This window comes from Halyomorpha halys, unplaced genomic scaffold (assembly GCF_000696795.3).
Source record: "Halyomorpha halys isolate HHAL.00 unplaced genomic scaffold, Hhal_1.1 Scaffold2824.1, whole genome shotgun sequence".
In the NCBI taxonomy this organism is placed as follows: Eukaryota; Metazoa; Arthropoda; class Insecta; order Hemiptera; family Pentatomidae; genus Halyomorpha; species Halyomorpha halys.
In genome coordinates this window covers 78,859-98,786 of record NW_027108083.1, presented here as the reverse complement: position 1 = coordinate 98,786, position 19,928 = coordinate 78,859, and the positions used below count along the sequence as shown (strand labels likewise).

Here is a 19,928-nt window from a genome sequence, read left to right as displayed (position 1 = left end):
GTTTGAGGATACAGGTCAGTCGATTGTCCAGATGTAATCCTAGAGAGCGGATCTGTTCGATTCGGATAAGTAGAGTGAGGAATTTAAATAATAAAAAATGAGCAAGAGTAAACGATGTACATGTTACAATAAGAAGCATTAAAATATATAGACAAAATTAACATGATAAAAAAGTGATATAACTTTAGAACTTTGTATTCTGTTAATTTACCTATATATTTTTATGTTTCTCATTGTATTATATATATCATTTAATTTTGTACATTTCTTATTATATTAAACTCAATTTTTCATTATTTACATGGAGCACTGTTTTTTTAAATCTGTTCTTTTTTTCTAATATTTTCAATCTTTTTTATATATTTTTGTGCAAATTTTAACCATGTTTATATTTTTTAAGCTATATTATGGTCGTAAACTCATTAGCAATAGTTTGTTTAGTGGCACCAAACTTTCACGGTCTCACTTATACGGTCATCAATGCCATTTATATTTTATATAATTTTCCTTATGTTCGTTTAATTTTATTATTTTATTTATTTATTTTTATTTTTTTCTTCCGTTCAATGTTATATTTTTGCGAGTAAATGTTGTGATTTTGGAATCTGTTGTTTTATCACCGTCTCCGAGGGTTTTGAAATATCTGGTGCGAGCACTAGTGATGTGGCATCCACACGTTTTGCTTAATTTGTATTGTTTGGTAAGAGCCAACAGAAATAAGTGTGCTCTCTTAGAATAAGTTAATAATTAGCTCAACCTTCGGAACCAATAACTCTTGTTTAAGATTGTATATTTTAAAGCTCCATGAACTGGGCACGAATAAACTCTTAAATTACTTGTTAATTAACTTTAGCGATATATTTTTAATTAAACAGAGACAATTGTACATTTATAAATATATTAGGTCTGAGTAATTAGTTAAACTAGTATCTAATAAAAATACTATAACTAAAGTTGAATTTAAAGGTTAGCTAGTATATTTTCTACGAATTACTATCATCTAACGTTATCTTTACCGATATTTAAGTTTTCTATTATTTTAAAAATACATATGTAGTTTAAATGTAAGGTTATATCCGACACAAATCTAACGTCTGTCATGGTTGACTCATTTGAATACATTAGTGTGAGGATACCAACCTTGTTACTTTCTTTATCAAGTGTTTTTATATGTTAAGAATTTATGGTAAGTTGCAAATGTGTGTATCCGGCGTTATATTAACACTAATATAAATCTTATATTACTTAGACGTAATTAATTAATTGCTATACGTTTATTAAAATTTATTAGATTACAGATTTAATATATTGATTGTTTGAGAGTGGTTTATTTTATTACTAACACAAACATCAAATGATACACTTTTTCTCTCAATTGTTTATTTTAAAAAATCTCCGACGTTTCGGCCCTCAGGCCATTCTCGAGGAGACAATAGGGGAGGGGATATATGTTTGCAAAAGTATCTAATAAATAAACAGTATTTATATTTTTAAATAATGTTAAATTATAAGCAACAAATTAAAAAAGAACGTTAATTAAAATGTAAATAAATTAAGTTTAATGATAAAAGAGTCCTAACCAGTTGAAGGTAGGTTTTGTTGTTAATATTCTTAATGAGGTTAAGGAAAGACGATCTTCGTGGAATAGTTTTTATAATGAAATTATAATGTTTGTAAGTAAATAATCATTTTAAAAAGATTTTTTGGAACTGTTATGATATTTTTTTAATATTTATTTTTGTTTTTAAACATGGGCAATTAGCCTGCAAAAAGAACAATTTAAGGAATTGTGCTTAATGTATATTCGAAAACATTAGTATTATGTGAGAGAATAATATAATAATAATATGAAAACATATTGCGTTTTCTCATTGAGAATAGCCTAAGGGCCGAAACATTGGAGAATTTTAAAAATAAATAATTGAGAGAAAAAGTGGATCATTTGAAGTTTGTGTTAATAATTAAAATTTATTATTATTGTATTTTATTTTAATTACAATTGCATTATTTGAAAAGAATGTCCTTGATGTATTTATGTAACCCTTACTTTTTTCATATCTCTTATACTTCATTTTCATTTTTTATTTTTAATTTTAATACTTGTGCATGAGATTTTCACTTTTTCATATTTTTAATTGGAAGAATGTTCCTTGACCATTTGTGATGATTGTAGGAAGAGAGTCCGGTCAAAAAAGGGTAAAAAAAATAGCATACAAATATATTTATTAATAACTGACGTTTCACCCCAGTTAGCAGGACTTCATTAGATCCTAAAGATAGAACGATTCTATTCTAATATTAATTATATAAATTCACTAACATAGATTTCTATTCACTCAGTCTATGATTAATTTATGAGTGTGATGAAAATAGTCAGTATGGTAGTATTATTTCAATATATCTACGCAGAACTTTTATTTTTTCACGACGTATATTGAAAGAATTACTGATTATGTATCTATTTATTTTTATAAATAATAAATATTGGTTTTTAAAAATAGATACACAAGATTATTATAATTACGGTTATTAGACTATTTTTGGATGATTAGTATCAAAATTTCTTGTTAGTTCAATTTTTTCACAACATGATATATAATTTGGGAACTAAAAATTTCGCATCACAAGTCGAATATATATATTTTTTAATTTTTATATTTAGTTTCATTTATAATAAGTGTTATAGTTTAATTTCATAAATCGCTAAAAAAACATTTAAGTTCTTTCCAGAACAACTGTACCAAATTCGATGAAAGCTGGCTTATTTTTTTTTTCTCACCCATCCATTAATTTTATTACATTAAACAAAACCAATACATAATTTATATATGTATACATAATGAACATAAATGTCCTACAGCTGAGTGCTCTAAGCCGCGTTCCAAACAAAAGAAGAATTCATAACCATAACTTGAAAGGAAACATTGTCGAGAACAAATAACAAAATTCTAATATAAATACCATATATTCAATATAAACATTCCAATAATATTTATCTTACTATAAAAATTAAACAAGTATCATCGGTGTCCTTCAATATGTAAATAAATTGTTTAAAATCTAATTTAGATAAAATAAATAAATTATAATATAATTGTAACCAGGGCTTTGTTATGCAAAGAGGAATTAGTACAGGGGGACTTTTTTAATATAGCTATTATTACCATTTAGTAAACGATAAAAATAAACTAAAGAGAAATATTGCTTTGTAGAGAATGGACCACTTAAGTTTCTAGTTATTTTTTAAAGACCCCTTTCTATTAAAGTACCTTTCACCGAGACTGGTTTCACTAAGAGACCTTTTGACTCTAAGGAGGTGGAGGTACGAGTTTGTCTGATTGAATCCAATTGCTGAAATTAGGGTCCAAGTACACCTCAATATTCTCAATCTATTCCTCATTTTTAGAAATAAACTCATTTATCTACAAAAAAAAATTATTTACTATAAAATAAATTTGAACAGAATACAAAGAGAACATATGTTTGTGTACATTGTTTGTCAGATACCATAAACAATTCTATACAGAGAATAAATTTAATCTTACACACACAAATTTTTTTATGAACTTCTTACATAAAATATAGACTGTTAAAAACTAATTCATGATTTTTCTAATCGAAATCTAGTTAATTTTTAAATTTTTTTAAAATTTTTTGTTACTATTCAAACATCAATTATTTTAACAAGCGTGTCGTTTACAGCAGGTAGTTGTTCAAAAAATAATTTGAAAGGTCTTATTTTTGTCTCTCTAATTTTTGGAGGTCTAATTTGTTGTTTCCCCAAATCTTTCAGAGCCTGTGGCTCCCACTTGTAGAAAACGACCCTGATATCACCGCATAAGCCTTCTTAATTTACATCATTATGTGGAAATGCCTCACTTATGTTTAGTAACCCTTTGTATCATGTATTTAAACTATTTCATTTTCTTCTTATTATATATATCTTATTACTTTCTGTTTAAATTAATGCAAAATAGTTATTTAGCGAGCTATTTTCATTTAACAACTCATAGTAATTTGTATGCCATTTGTTTACAGGGTAAGTTGTTCATTCTCAAAGGCTTATGGCTGGCTTTCGGAGGGGTGGCATAATCCTCCCCTCCTTCATAGAAGAATTGAAGCCAAGAAGACCACGGCCACTGTGATTAAATTTACGTTGAGATTAACAGGAACGCCCGCTATTGTAATCTAAACTGAAATAGAAGGCAGTCGGTGATTGGCTCGTAATGTTCTCCTACTCTTAAGCCACGCCCATCATGAGACTGGTCCATCATTTTTAGCTTCACTTTCCTGCCTAATTACCCGCTCCAATGAAAGTTATTTCAGAACAATTATATGCACTTTTTTTAATATTATATATTGAAAGAAAAGACGTTTACTGCTTTTTATTCCAGAACTCTTGTGGAATTTGAATTGGTTACATTAATGATTCAAGTTATTACTGATTCAATTATCTTATCTTATTTATTTCATATGGTTGTCGCGTGATCTTTATTATTTATAAATATTTAATTTTTTTTTATTTTCACGCTATATATACCGGTATATTCAATTTTTTAATATTTATTTTCTACATAACTGTATATCAATAAAAAATCAGTATACAGTCCAATCTTTTTCCATCTACCTGAACTTTTTTTTTTTTTCCTCCTATTAAAAATAAAGGTAAAACATTTTATTTATTTCTTTTAAATACTGAACCAGCACAAAGTAATGCAGGATAATGGCTAATCCTTTGTTCAGCTCTCCACTGCGATTGATTCATTATAACGTAACATGTAAGAATGATTCAATGAATGAGTCATTTGAGAAGACGTATAAACACTGACCTCAAGTAAAGGAACAAGTGAATCATTTCTTTCTTCCAAAGTACGGGATATTTTGAATAGTTTTTTGGCTGTGATGGTATTTTTTCGTAATTGTAAGTTTGTCGTATTTTTTACCTGAATTCTTTATTTTTCAGATTTTGATATATTATTCAACAATATGAATATAAAAAATTATTTGACATGAAGTACCTCTTTATTTGTCTAAAAATAAATATAATTGGTTCCTTGTATTTTGGTAAACTTCTCGCTTGATCTCGCATGTTTTCTTTTCGATACGATAATATTTTGAAAAATGTGCTTTTTTTGCGTGACTTAAAGATTTATTAAATATTTTTGCTTTAAAAAAATCAGAACAATGCTATGATATTATGTCTTATTTATTTATAAGAAGATAGTCCGGATTGCGGTGAATAAAGGTATCGAAATAATAGAAAAAACTATATAATTATAGGTTAACAATAATACGTGTTTCTATTATTTTGGTACCTTTATTGACAACCATCAGGACTATCTTCCTAAAATCTATTTCATACGGTCAACTATCTTCCAATATTTATTTTTTTATTAGCCATAACAAAAATATCAAAAACGTTATATAATATAAATATTTAGTGATCTATTCATTCCATAGGTTTTTTAAAAAATATTAGCATAAACTCCACATATTTTATTTGTTCACAAGGGATGTCCAAGTCTCATGGCCCTTCTTATGACTTCGTCTAGTCGAAGTGCATCTTGCCCCTCTTCGTTCTTGTTTCCAAGAACCCCTTGCCCTGCCCCTTTTCTCCCACTTCCCTTTTGGGGCGTTACCTTATTTTTGAATCTAATTCCTGATTGGCCATAGGTGACAGAACGCTCCCTAAGTAGGCGTCTCCCTCAGGCCCGAGAGGAGGTGGGGAAGTTTGACGTGTCCAGGAAGGGCTTACACCTGCTTAATTGGATTCTGATCCTTCTTCAAAAACTGTCCTCTTCAAGTGTTAAGTGTTAGTAGATCTAATAATAATAAATAATATATAAATATATATAAATAATATATTATATATAATAATATATAATAAATATAAGGGAATATGGCAAACTAAACACAGATGTGTACATATCCAGGGACGCAGTAAATGGTTCCTTGAAAGATATTCTACCAGGAATCGGGACAGATGATGAAAAACCTTAATAATACCCAGAATTGTAAAAAGGTCAATAAATATCAAAATGCAACTGTCGAAATTAGGATTTTTTTAAAGAACTTTTTCACCACTTAGTTACGGCATTTTTGAAAATAAATTACGTACTAGCAATGAAATTACCTAAACAAAAGTCAGAATATATAACCTTTTGATTATTTTAAGAACGTTTTCACAGGCAATTCTTATTCAGATTAGCAAACACTACAAATCTTGAGTTAGGAACTGATATTTCAAACAGTTTCCCCTCTCTCTTACTTTTTGAAAACCCGTGTTTCACCACACACCATTCAAATTTAACATAATTAATCACATCCACCAATAATTGATAACCATGAAGAATAAGATCGTCTACCTCATGGATCCAGACTTTGAAGGTTCAAAGTTTAATTGAATAAAAACGGATCAAGATTAAATAGTACTTTACATCAACAACCACTCGTATTCATTTTTCAAAGAAAAACAAACTGATGTATTCTAGAAAATCGACGCATGCAATAATATTAAAAAATAATGATATTTCTTTAAAAATTGCTCAATGACAAATTTTAAACATCGACTGGGAGATAAGATAAAATTCCGAAGCTCTGAGTAAGATCGGCGACTAGTCACCGATTTTTCGTTTTTGATTTATATTCACTGATTTTACAACAAGTATGTTTCTCAATTTCTCAATACATCTTTGTTAGAGAACTAATTAAATTCTTTTCTGTTTTTTTTTAACTAGCGTTCAAAAGAAAATATACAACAAAAAGTAAATTAAAATAACTTAATGAAATAAATTTCACAATTCATGAAAACAGCTGTGTATTAACAACCGATAAAATCGTACGATGAGAAATATTTTCTTTCAATATTTCTATTTTTTTTTTAATTATCTCCAGTCCAGGTGTTAAGGGTATTAACTTAGAATGTTTTGGGCGAGTTGTGATATTTTGCAAAAAAAAAAAAAAAATCGAAAAAGCTAGAAAAATTAATTTTAGGTTTTTTTTTCTCCATGACATGAAAACTATACATTTATTTAAAGACATAAACCTATAAATAAACTTTAACAAGAATAATTTTCCTACGTTTTGTACTCTATATTTGTTTCATCTTGGACACTCTTTAGAAACTCTTTATCCAACAGAATCCAGTAAAATGGCGACCAGAGAGATATTTCGGTGCAATGTTTTGGAGAATTGTAGGGGAAATGTTAGAGCGCAGATTATGAATTTCAACTTACCCACCTCAAATTACATTTAAAAAGATAAGACTTTTTTTGTGATGGGGAGGGGGAGTATTAAAGCGCTGATTATAAATTTCAACTTAGCCAACTCAAAGTTTACATAAAAACGCATTTTAGCGGTCCTAAAACTGTTATTCATTAGGTTATAAATTTAATAAAAAATACAAAATTTTTCACGGTCTTTTTTTGGGTTTTCGCCAATAAGTCTTTAATGGTTGATCTTAAGGAAAGTTATTATAAAACAAATTAAATAACTTTAAACTATGCGACAAATGATTACCATGTAGTAATAATTCAGTGAAGTGGTATGGTCGTAAACCTTCTTCTCAGATTGTTCCTTAATCCAATAGCTGGTTTGTTGAAGTCAATTAACAACCAAGAAAGATGGTTTACTAAACTGGACCAAATTATTTCTACACTCAAACGATGCATAATTTAATGTTCTTTAATTTGTTTTATTATAAACTTTTCACTATAATGCAACGTTTAGGACTTATAGGCGAGAAACCAAAAGAAAACATAGTTAAACGAAGATTTCTAGTTCATCACTAAATCAAAATAATCAGCTGCTTAGTGAACGCTTTAAGACTGGCATAAATACTTTTCTCTATCAAGTTTTAATTCATTCTCATCTCAGTTTTGGCAAAATATGTTTTTTTGCTTACAGCGGCTTGTGGTTTACGATATACTACTTAACCTAATTGATATGTTATTATACTAATTTGACGCAGAATGTAATGCTATTTATTTTCTTATACTTTAAAGGTTTCGTAAAGATGCACAATTTAGGAGTTATATGTGAAAAATTAAATTAAAAAATACCTAATTAATTAATTTATGCACCGAGCTCCTGTACTAATACATACACGATAATAATATTGTATAAATTAATACAAATATATATACATATAATATAAACTAATATTAACATATAATACTAAGTCAACAACACATCTTTTTTGCTTACTTGAAAATAATGTATTATTCGAATAAATTCTAACATTCACTTGGTATTAAATTAAATAACAATAAATTACATAACCTACAATTTTATTCTAACCTTTTTTGTTTGTTCGCTCCGTTTTTAAGGGAGCATTAATTGAAGCTGGCTAATTCTCTTCAGAAAACATAGTTTTACATTGAATTTTACCCTGAAATAATACATAAGTTTAAAGAGTATATAATACCTTATTCTCTATAGAACGTGCCTTCAATTAAATTATAATCATTTTTATTGATTTTTTTGTAGTTTTAGTACTCTCTCACAGAACTAGAACATAACGCAATATGAAACAACCGTAAGTAAACAAGTAAGAGTAAAAATCTCTACTAATAACCAACAAAATTATATCAAAATAATAGTAACCATATTATTAAAACAGATGATGTTTGTAATAATCCATTTATTTATAATAAGTTAAAAAACTTATTGCTGGAATGCTCTTTTTCTAGAAACCTGAATAATAAATATCTCTATGGGTTTTTTTAAAGATCTCGAATGATATAACCTCTTAATTTATAAAAATTAGATATATAACACTACTTCACGAAAAAAAATTACTTATTCTTTTTTAATAACAGGGTGAGCTACCATCCAAAAACTGCAATAGGTTTTATAGTTAATAATATAAATAAAACTGCAAACGAAGCTTAGGATACATTTTTAATCACCAACTCCGAGAAATCGTTTTTCCAAAAAACAATAGGAGGTCCTAAGAAATCGTATGAAACGACGTTATCGTATAAAAAAATATTTTGGATAACTTGGAAACAAGTAAATGAACTGAGATATTGACAAAAAAACATTAAAAATTGGCAGAATAGGTTACTTCCTCTTCCTTAGGTATTTAAGGAAGTTAAAAATTAAAAAAAAAAATTAATTGAATGACGAAAGTCTCTTTTATTTCAAGTAACTGTTTTTAATGTTCAAGGTGAGAAATCATTACTTAATGCCCTTGACTTTCTTAACGTCGCGGTTTATTACCGAGTTTAATTAGCGAGCGAATAGCTGACTACAAACTCTGGTAACGAAGAAAAATATGAAACATTACTTCTTATCTAAGGAACAAGAATGTTCTGTTTCGTAAGTTTATTATTAGGTAATGGACAAAAATTCGGAGAGGTTTCTTTTAGAGTCAAAAAGGTCCTGCACATAATATAATTATTTTGGAAAAAAAAAAATTATTTTTACAAAATTAAAATTATGATTTTTTTTTTATTTTTAAATAAGAGTAATTTACAACTTATTCACAAATAATAACGAAGAATGTTAATGTTTTAATTTTCTTTAAAATATAAAAGTTTCCTTGATTAAAATTTACCACCTGCAGTAGAAAAAATAACTGGATTGGAAAAGAGTTCAATAGAGAAAGTAGATTTCCACAAAGTGTATTAAAATATCATATTATGGACAAACTTTATGGCAATTTGAGGTATTACCTCATACATACACTGTAAGGGATGTCAGTAAAAAATGTTTAGCAATTCTCTAATGTTTTCTCCATAACGAGGGGGAAAGATATTTCCTTCTAGAGACTTATCGGTCCCTCCGAAGAGGTCCCTGTAAGATTTGTGAAAACTGACAGGAAGAAAAAGTTAGAATAACTAAAATGAGAATGCAAGAAAGAAGATTAAACACTGCAAAATATTATTTATCTATAATATACATTATAGATAAATTTTGAGTCGATATTTAAATTTTTTTTTATTTCTAATAATAATTTTTAAAAAAATCACTGTTTTCATAATTCCAAACAATTTATTTGTAGACGATGCGTGAAAATTTAACAAGAGATAAATTTAAATCTAATTTTTTTTTTAACCTCAGTATATTAACATGTTGATTCTTTTTTTCATAGTTCAAGTAATTATTTCTTTGAAACAATTATTATTGGATCAAGAATACTTGAACTACACTTAGAAATAGGTTTTTGAAATATTGTTAAGTTTTACTAATTAATCGATTATGTTAGATTTGGAAAAAAAAAAAATATTTTTCTTTTAGAATGAATTATTCTACGTCATAACATTGTTATGACGTCACTGAATGATCCAACCGAAAAGAAAGATGCATTGGATCATTCTCATAACCACTAAGAATGATTCAATCAGTAAGAACCCGGAACAGAAGTAGGTGAAGGATTGAATCATTCCAGTGAATTATAGCTCTTTCTAACATTGACTAATCTTGAGATCTCTTCAATTTTTCACTGTATTATAATTTCTTTTTCGGAATTTCAATTTTGTCGAGCTTTTCCAAGATTTTTAATTTGCCAGATCTTCATTTCGTAACAAACCTTCTTCAAATCTCATGATGATGAATCTAAAGACGAAATAGTGAATAAAAAATTAATATAATCGATATTTTGTATTTGTTAGACTATTTAATTAATCTCACTAGTTTCTTAGCCATGTTTGATTTTTTTGCTGTGTTTAGGGCATCTTGAATAATAGCCTTATTACTAAAACATCAAAAAATTGCACCAAAATCAATGCATTGAAAACGTCGAGAAAGATTTTCAGAAATAATTATTAATTAATATATTTAAATACTTTATGAAAATGTATATTGCCCCCCCTATGGCATTTGGAAATTGTACAGGAAATATATCATTTATTAGTTAAGTTTCTAAATAAACGTTCATTTAAACATCTAAATATATTCTTTGTGATTTCAAAAATTCTGTCAGTTTTGTCTTTTTAATTTTTGTTTTTTGATTTTATCATGAGATCAGACTTGGAGACTGAAGCCAAGAAAAAGTTGAAAGATTTTATACTACTACAATCACGCATGCAGAAAGTATCAGAAACAATTCTGATTTGGAGCTATTTTCATTGTAAAAGATTATCTAAAGCTAAAGGTTATCTATGATTCAAGTATTTATTATACAATAAATCCACCATTTGCCTATTTTTTAAATTATAATTATAACTTTAACGTTTTCATATATTTTGTTCTTTAGAAAGGCTCTCTACAAGCAGAAGAACAGCTGTGGTGCTATACCTGAACGCTATATTTACAACCAATCCTTCTTCATCTTCGATACCGGATGGTTAGTGGATACGCAAATGTAAAACACCGGGATGAGGTGTGTATATAGAAACCGTGAGAGAGGAACCGGTTATCTTTGGATTCTTGCGACACCGCTGGCATAACCCTGACCTGGCGGCACTCTGCATCTTCAGAGTTCTTTCAGCTCCTGCGTTCACCGCGATTCTGCAAGGCCCGGTCATGTACAATTAGTGAAATAACCAGTTCTGTTTTCTACGTAGCTAATTAGGGCATCAGATTGGTTAACATATAACTGCTAACTTCTCAGAAAAAACTTTAGAAACACAACTGTCAAACTACATTCAGTATTTGGCTTGCTGGGGTAGCTTACAAAAATGACATTCTAAAAGTAAACTGATTCATTGTTTCAGATGCAAGCATTCACCTAAGACTTCAGGACCATCTATGTAAAAACTTTTATTTATTATAAACAAAACAATTCTTTATTAATTATATAAAAGAGTAGACTCAGCCCCAGCCAATATGGCGGTTGAAAAGAATAAGATCGCGAGACCCACATATTAAAAATAGCAACAATAAAAAACAAAATGGCGTCCGGGTGGCCTCAGCCTCACAATAAAGCGCTGAACGAAAAGAAAAAGGACACGAGACCCACATAATAAAATGGTGGCTATCAACAAAAAAAAATGGTGGCTGGGTAGACTCATCCCATGCCAATATGGCGGTGAATGAAAAGAAAAAGGCCGCAAGACCCTCATAATAAAATGTTGGCGATCAATAAAGAAAATGGCGTCCGGGTAGACTCAGTCCATGCCAATATGGCGCTAAACGAAAAGAAAAAGGACGCGAGACCCTCATAATAAAAATAGCCACAATCAAAATACAAAATGGCGTCCGGGTAGACTCAGTCCATGCCAATATGGCGCTAAACGAAAAGAAACAGGTCGCGAGACCCTCATAAAAAAGAAAATGGCGGCCGGGTACAATCAGCCTCTACTAAACCCGTAAGGATCTCAAACAGCATGAAAACAAAATGGCGGCCGGGTAGACTCAGCCCCTGCCAATATGGCGGTGAACGAAAAGAAAAAGGACGCGAGACCCTCATAATAAAGTTGCTATCAAAAACAAAATGGCGGCCGGGTAGACTCAGCCTCTTCCAAAACCAATAAGCCTCTCAAACAGCATAAAAACAAAATGGGGGCCGGGCACACTCAGCCCCTGTGAGTCATGTGACCTAAAAAGGGGGCGTGGCCTAATGATCACGTGGGTGGTTAAGGTTATGTCGAACTAAATTTAAATTCAAATCTCCTGCCAGGGGGTCACGTGACCAAACACTAGCCTCCCATTGGCTGCCTAATGATCACGTGACAGACCACGTGAGTGGTTAAGGGTGGGTCGAGCCGAATATTTGAATTCAAATCTCCCGCCATGTGTGACGTCATCAAAATGCTGGCTTCTGATTGGCTGCTCACGGAAGTGTCCCAGCTCCCCCATATTCTCACTACTTACCACTGAGCCACCCCGCTCCTTCATATATATCTATAAATTATATATGGATAGGAATTGGAAAATTTTAAAACCAATTTTTAGTCCATATATACACAGTACTAATCAAATTAATTGATTTGTTCCATATGATACATTACTACACTCTTAATCAACTGCAATAATTACATTCCTGAAATGACAATATGAAATTATGAAACAAAAACAATTCTTTATTATCATGAAAATTACTTATTACATAAAATCTCTAAACATATTTAAGGGCAAAAAGTTTTAAATAGAGCTAGGTAGTAAATAAGATGGTTTGATTGATTATGGTAGCATTTGCTCATTATAGTTACATGATTACTAAAACAGTCTTTTAAAAAGTAAATTGTCGACATTAAATTGATTATCCTTCAAATAACCTGATGATACTTCTAATACTGTATACATGGTGGTAGCAATGACGTAAACAACTTAAAATAGTTCGATGATTAATTCAAAACCCTCATCTTGAAATATGAGTGGGTGAACGTGTTATGTTGCAAGTATATGCATTTGAGAGAAATTTAATTTTAATGTTTAATTTTTTTTTCCTATTTCATAGAGGACAACTCAATTTTTAATTTCTGAATTTTAACTAACACAGTTTAAGTTCTAGAGAACATAAACAAAGGGCTTTATAGAATGAATTACATAAAATATTCTTCCATTTAAAAATCCCTTTTTTTTCTAAAACGTCTCCTCATCTAGGTGGCATAGCCTTCATTAACTCATATATCTTCAATTATTTTATAAATGATACAAAATATTTTAAATTATTTATCTGATAATTTCGATTAATTAGTCATTGTTGTCATTTTCTTAAATTCATCAATAAATGAAAGAGTTAATTATAAGCCAACAATACAACAATATACTTTCGTTGTGATTAACGAGCAATTGCCATAAGTATCAATAAATGGTGGTAAGCCAATGGAAACTCAAAACTTATTTTATTTTCAATTGTTTGACTTGGAATGTTATATAATTAAAATAATGTTGGAAATTGTATACTATTTCTTTTTCTAACTTTATTTTATTTTATTTTTTTTCATTGTTAAATAATGGTGATTCACCGTATGGGATAATTCTACAAGCAGTTCAAAATAATGTAGTGAATTTTTTTTTTTCGTTTTTACTATTTAGATATTTATTTTCAGCACCCTAATTTAATATCTCTTCATCAATTTAAAATAAACAAAACAGATTGCTTTCTCTTCATGATTACAAAAAAAAAACTTTTTTCTAACATAAAGGAGTTCTTAATTTCTCCAAAAAATTAATTTTATTGTTTTCGAAAAATTTAAAAGCATAATCGGTGTTTTATGGAATTTGTTTACAAATTATATAAACTCAAAATATAATAATGTAAAATTATGCTTCTTTTATTTATAATAGAAACACAACATAAACAACCTTTAAAACGAAAAAAAATAGAAGGAGATTACTACTTATTTATTTTCTGCCGACGTTTCGAATCAGAATGTAGGTATTCATCAAGGCTACAATAAACTGGTACAAAGAATTTAGTTTTAGCAAAAATTTTTGCTACGGACTTATGAAGTTTAGTCATCAAATAAAAAAAATGTTAGAAGAATGGGTTTTGATTTTACTCCCAACTTCCTCCTAATAAACAAATACATAATAAGGTTAGTTCCCAATTTTATTTCTATAATATTCATAAAAAAAAAATTATAATTTATCTCTAAATAAAATCATTAGACACCTATTATTAATAATATAATAATTAACATTATTATTAATAGTAATAATAATCTTTTTTTAACTCGCATTAAAAAAAAAAAAATAAATCTGTTATCTAATAGTTATTATCATCATTCAAGAAAGAATTAGGTTAAGTTTTGTCGGTTATTTTCGAGTCAGCGTCGGTTATCAGGAGTTAACATTTCATACTATATTCTTTTTGTATGATAAAACCAACACTTCTAAAACTTGAGAACATTTTTTTTTTTTTTTAATTTAGAATTCACTCTACATTAGTATTTGAACAATTTAGGAAATATATATATTATATGAAAAGTCAATTAATTTTTTTAACTAATAATTACCTTTCTGAATTCTCATTAATAACATAAAATATGAATTTTCGTTTTGCAAGATTTGAATAGAAGCCGGTACAGCGTCTGTTGTACTGCGTTTCATTTATAGCTGTTGATTTATATTTTGTCAATAAAGTTTTTTTATGTCAAATATTATTAAATCTTGTTAGTTTTAAGATGTTCTTATTTCACCATTTTTTTTTTTTTTTTTTTGTAAATTTATTAAAAATCAAAGTTAAAAACAAACAAAAAAAGTAGGACATTAGCAGGGAAAAATATTCGTTTAATTATAAATGTCAAAAATGTGCCCAGTAATTGCAAATAAAAATGTTAATTGTAATTTTTTGAAAATTATGCAATATTTTGAAACTTCTTACTTAAGTGGTAAATACAAAATACACGGTTTTATTTTTTTTTTTAATTAATTAAACTAAAGGATTTTTGGTACGGCATTTTGTCACAATTTTTTATATACATACATGCATTTATTTTTATCTATCACCATAATGTAGACATATTTTATTATAATGGAGAACAGACTTACGGATAGATTATTAAATATATAGTTTGTACTCACAGCACAGGCCAAGTTGAAGAAGAAGAGAATGTATTTGGTAGTACAGGAACAGAAACCCATTTCGCTAAAAAATTATCTTCCACTTGCGAACGCTACGGACTCGACTGACTGAGCCTGGAGTGTTTGTGTTCCGTAGTAACCGCCAGGGAGCGCTGGCAAGGTCGTCGCCAAAACCAACGCTTTTCTACCAGCTCTTGCGAATTTCATTCCTTTATCCATCAATAATATTGGATATTACATAAAAAACATTACACTTTAATATATTTATATTAATTATGTAGTAGCTCCATTCTATAGAATTTTGTAAAGGTTAGTTGGTTTACCTTTGATCTTTATGTAAGATGAACGGGGGTTGCGATTAGTGAAGTGAAGAACTAAACTAAGCAAAACTTATTTTTTTTACATTAATTATAACATCCAATGGATGATAAAAAATAAAATAAACACAAATGAAATAGCTGAAATCCCAACTAATCTTGACTCCCAAACTCTCCAATCCCATATCACAGCCCTCGAAAAATGATTCCGAAATTGGTGGATAAAAATAAATCCCAACAAATCCTATCAATCATCTTTACTCTTCGTCGTAAACCTGCCGATTGCCCTACAGTAAACTTTAATAATTTTGCTCTTACCCCTGTAGAACAGATCCGCTACCTTGGACTGCTTCTGGACAAACGACTAACTTGGAATCCTCACACAAAACTGAAAAAACAGGAAACTGCACGTCGATTCCGACTATTACACCACTTACGTTTGTCTAGTAAGTCCTAAATTTTCTATTCATTACAACAGACTGATCTACTTGACAATAATAACTCCAGTTCTCTAATTTTCAACAGCGATAAAAAAATTAAATGATCAGAACATGGCATTATTTATTTCCTCAACAAATAATTGTTAGGTAAGTCGGGGTAAGTACATGTACGGGACAATAGAATGAATGGGATTTTTCATCTCAAACTTGTTTTGTCGGTAGAACTACGTATTTCATTGGCGTAGGGTGGGCCCATCGCCCGGTCATAGTACCGAAGATAGCCACTGGTCCTCCAGGTTGGGGGAACAGCACATTGACGCTCATACATTTACACAGATTACACACTACATTCACCCCCACACTATAGACCAAGGTCAATGACAGTACACACCCTAGGGTCACCTTCCCTAGGTAGCCACCCCGGATGGGGAAGCGTGTCAGGAAGCTATGAGGAGGCAATCCCTCCACCTGACTCGGGGTAGTGGGCCGTTACCCCATTCACCTTAAGCCCTATCATCACAGAAAACAGAACGAAAATAGCTGGATTGTTTTTGCGGAACTCGAAATCAATTCAGCTGGAAGAATATTTAGTATGGTTCGAAGGGGTTTCCTGGAAAAAAGGGAGGTGATGAGAAAAACTAAAATAATGATCTACAAATCGACGTTACTCCCTATTCTTTCCTACTCTTCCGAATCGTGGACCCTCACCTCGAAACACAAGAGCCGTATCCAATCCATGGAGATGCGATACCTTCATAAGGTGAAGGAAGTACACAACGAGATAGAGTACGGAACAGTACCATTCGGACTAATCTCGGAGTCAAACCGACTGAGAGCAACTTAGAGGGGCACAAGCTAAGATGGTTCGACACCTCCTTCGGATGGACAAGGAAAGAACCGCCAGAAAGACATATGAGACTCGCGTGGAGGGAAGAAGGCTAAGAGGAAGACCACACATTTCCTGGAAGAAGAGTGTTAAGGATGCGTTCACAAGGCGGGATATGGACTGGAGTAAAAGAAGAGAGATGGTCCAAGAGCGAGATGTCTGGTCTAGACTCTGCAAATTGTAACCCCACACTGCGCAAGCGGTAAAGGGGATAAAATGATTATGATGATGATGATGGGACTACCCGTAGCTCAGTGTTTAAGACACAGTATAACCAATTTGATGTCTATTGGCGGTCCTGGTTCGAATCCGGCCTGGGACGTTGACTTTTTTCATTGAGTGGCGGTCCCACAAAATGAAGAACTTTGACCCTCAACCATGGTTAGGCAATATAGTACTCCAATGGGAGTCTTGGCCGAAAAAAAATGATGATAGTAGAGCTACTATAACTAGAATGGATTCACATAGTATTACAACCCTCCCTTTCCACATCACAAACCTTGACTAATGTTGTCAAAATTAGGAATTAAAATATACTGGAATTAATTCCATAAAATTACCTTTAACCTTCGTCGTAACCCTATGGCTTTTTTCCCTCCAGTATTTCTTAATAATATTCCACTATTGTCTAACAGATCCACTACAGATTATATCAGGAAAAACGGAAAACTTTAGAATGCTCACAGAAGACTAAAAAGGTATGAAATAATTCGTCCATTCCGACTTAAACAACACTTACTAGAAAAATGGTTTAACTTTCCAATTCATTACAAAAGACTGATCTACATGACCATAATAAGGCTAATCTGGACATACGGAGTTGAGCTTTGAGGCTCCACTAAACCTTCGAATTCCTCTCTTATCCAATCCTTAGAATCCAAAATCCTTCGTAAAATCCTCAATGCTCCTTACTTTGTCACAAATAAAATCATACATAAAGAGATTAATGTTCCATATGTAATCGATCTAGCCCGAACCAGATATCAATCCTTCCATTATAAACTTCGTAACCACTCAAACCCATTAGTTTCTAACTTTGCTTCCTCTTTCATTCCTGACAATCCTCCGAAGCGCCTGAAAAGACGATGGCCTCGAGATCTTATATTGTAAAAATATTTTTAGAGTGCTACCAATGGGTTGTTTCTCTACATGCCTGTATCAGATCATTATGATTTTACTTCAAATTTACTTGTATTTTATGTACAGTTGTAAATGTCAATAAATAATTTTTTAAAAAATGGAACGAAGATAATATCTCTGATAGAATAAAAAAATAAAGTATGATGCTATACGTAAATGAATTATGTTTTGCGAATTAGAAGATTATCAGGGTAGCAGTCCTGAAAAACTAAAAAAAACTAATTCTTAACTAAGTCTTAAAACCAATTATTGATTGCCTACGTTTCGATCCTAATTGGAGGTCTTCAGGGCTAGAGTAAAAGAGACAGAGTGTGTAACGTAAGAGTATAAAAATGATATATAAATAAAACTTTAATTGTGTTTTATGAGATGGAGGTATAAAAACATCTCTATATAGACAAATTAACAAATCAAAAATGGTAAGGAAGTTAAAAACTCATTAACTAACACAGTAAAGAGTAATGGACTGATAAAAAACAAAATTTATTACCGAAAAGATCTACTAATTAACCAAGAAAATAAATTAACTGGCATAATAATTATTAATGAACTAATAAATTCATAGTATTGAGGAAATAGTAAATGTTACGCTATAGAATGATTAGCATTGAAAGTGATAACAAGGGAGGTGAAAAGTTAAATCATCGAAATATCATGTAAAATAAATTAATGATATGATGATGGGTGATTAAGATTAAAAGCAACAATTAAAGGGTAAATAAATATATAATGTAGAAGGGATATAATATATAATGTGCTATAAGTAAAAGGTAGAATGATACCGATGGGAATAATATAAACTAACTTGAGAACCACTTAGCAATATCCATAAAACATAAGTAATACGAAGGGAAGTAATAAGCAGTAAAAAAAAGTTAATGTACCTCTCGTTATTGTAAGTGCACGCTAATGACCAATAAAATAAATTATGTTTTGTTTATTTTTTATTGAGTTCCGACGTTATAGTCTAAATTTCAGGCCTTCAATCAAATCAAATAAATCAAGATAACAACCATGATAGAATCGAAAAAAAAGAACTATAAATATAGTATAACAAGAAATTAAGAAAATAACAAATATTAATATAAGAAGGTTACGGTGTAATATAGGAATCATAAGCAGTAATATAAGACGATAATAATAACAATTGAAAAACGAATAAAGATATGAAAGAAGAATAATGAAAATTCGAAATAGTCCAAATATGGTAATTATAAAAAATTAAAATTAATATAATGGAAAATGAAGGAAAAGTATACGAAAAACAAAATATAATGAAAATATATTAAATAGTAAAAATAATTAATATTGTTTAAAAATTTTTTCCAGCATTAGGAAATCACACTGGGACATATGGAACACGCTCTCCTCTACCCAGAGTGGAAGAGGAAGCTTAGAAGATTGAAGCCATCTCCATATTGCATCAACACTAGGGGCAAATTCAGAAAATGTTTTCATGGAGGTGCAGAAAAAACATTAATTAACAAAATTAAATAAATCCTTTACAAGGTTGAGCATTTTATTTGACTTCGAATGTTAATATTTTGCAGGTAAGATCAATAAGGATAAAAATCCTACTGTTTACGTCAAAAAAAATTTTTTTTTGTTGCCTCCTTTCTGACACATGGGGGGAGAGGTTAGCTGCAGGGTACCTATGATATATGTGCTAACCAAGATGGAGGGTCAAGTTTCCATTACGAGGGACCACCACAGAATTAAAAGTTGACC

The 19,928-nt window shown here is 30.1% G+C and overlaps 1 protein-coding gene across 1 annotated transcript in view; it reads right to left on the bottom strand.

Annotated features, from left to right (window-relative positions):
• The window catches only part of LOC106691720 (23 kDa integral membrane protein), a 60,059-nt gene extending 44,483 nt beyond the window's left edge, over positions 1 to 15,576 (bottom strand). The window contains exon 1 of the mRNA XM_014437575.3: positions 15,418 to 15,576. Within this exon, the coding sequence (XP_014293061.1) occupies positions 15,418 to 15,477 (60 nt within the window). The 5' untranslated portion in view covers positions 15,478 to 15,576. The remainder of the gene's footprint in view (positions 1 to 15,417) is intronic.
• Positions 15,577 to 19,928: the final 4,352 nt, after the last annotated feature.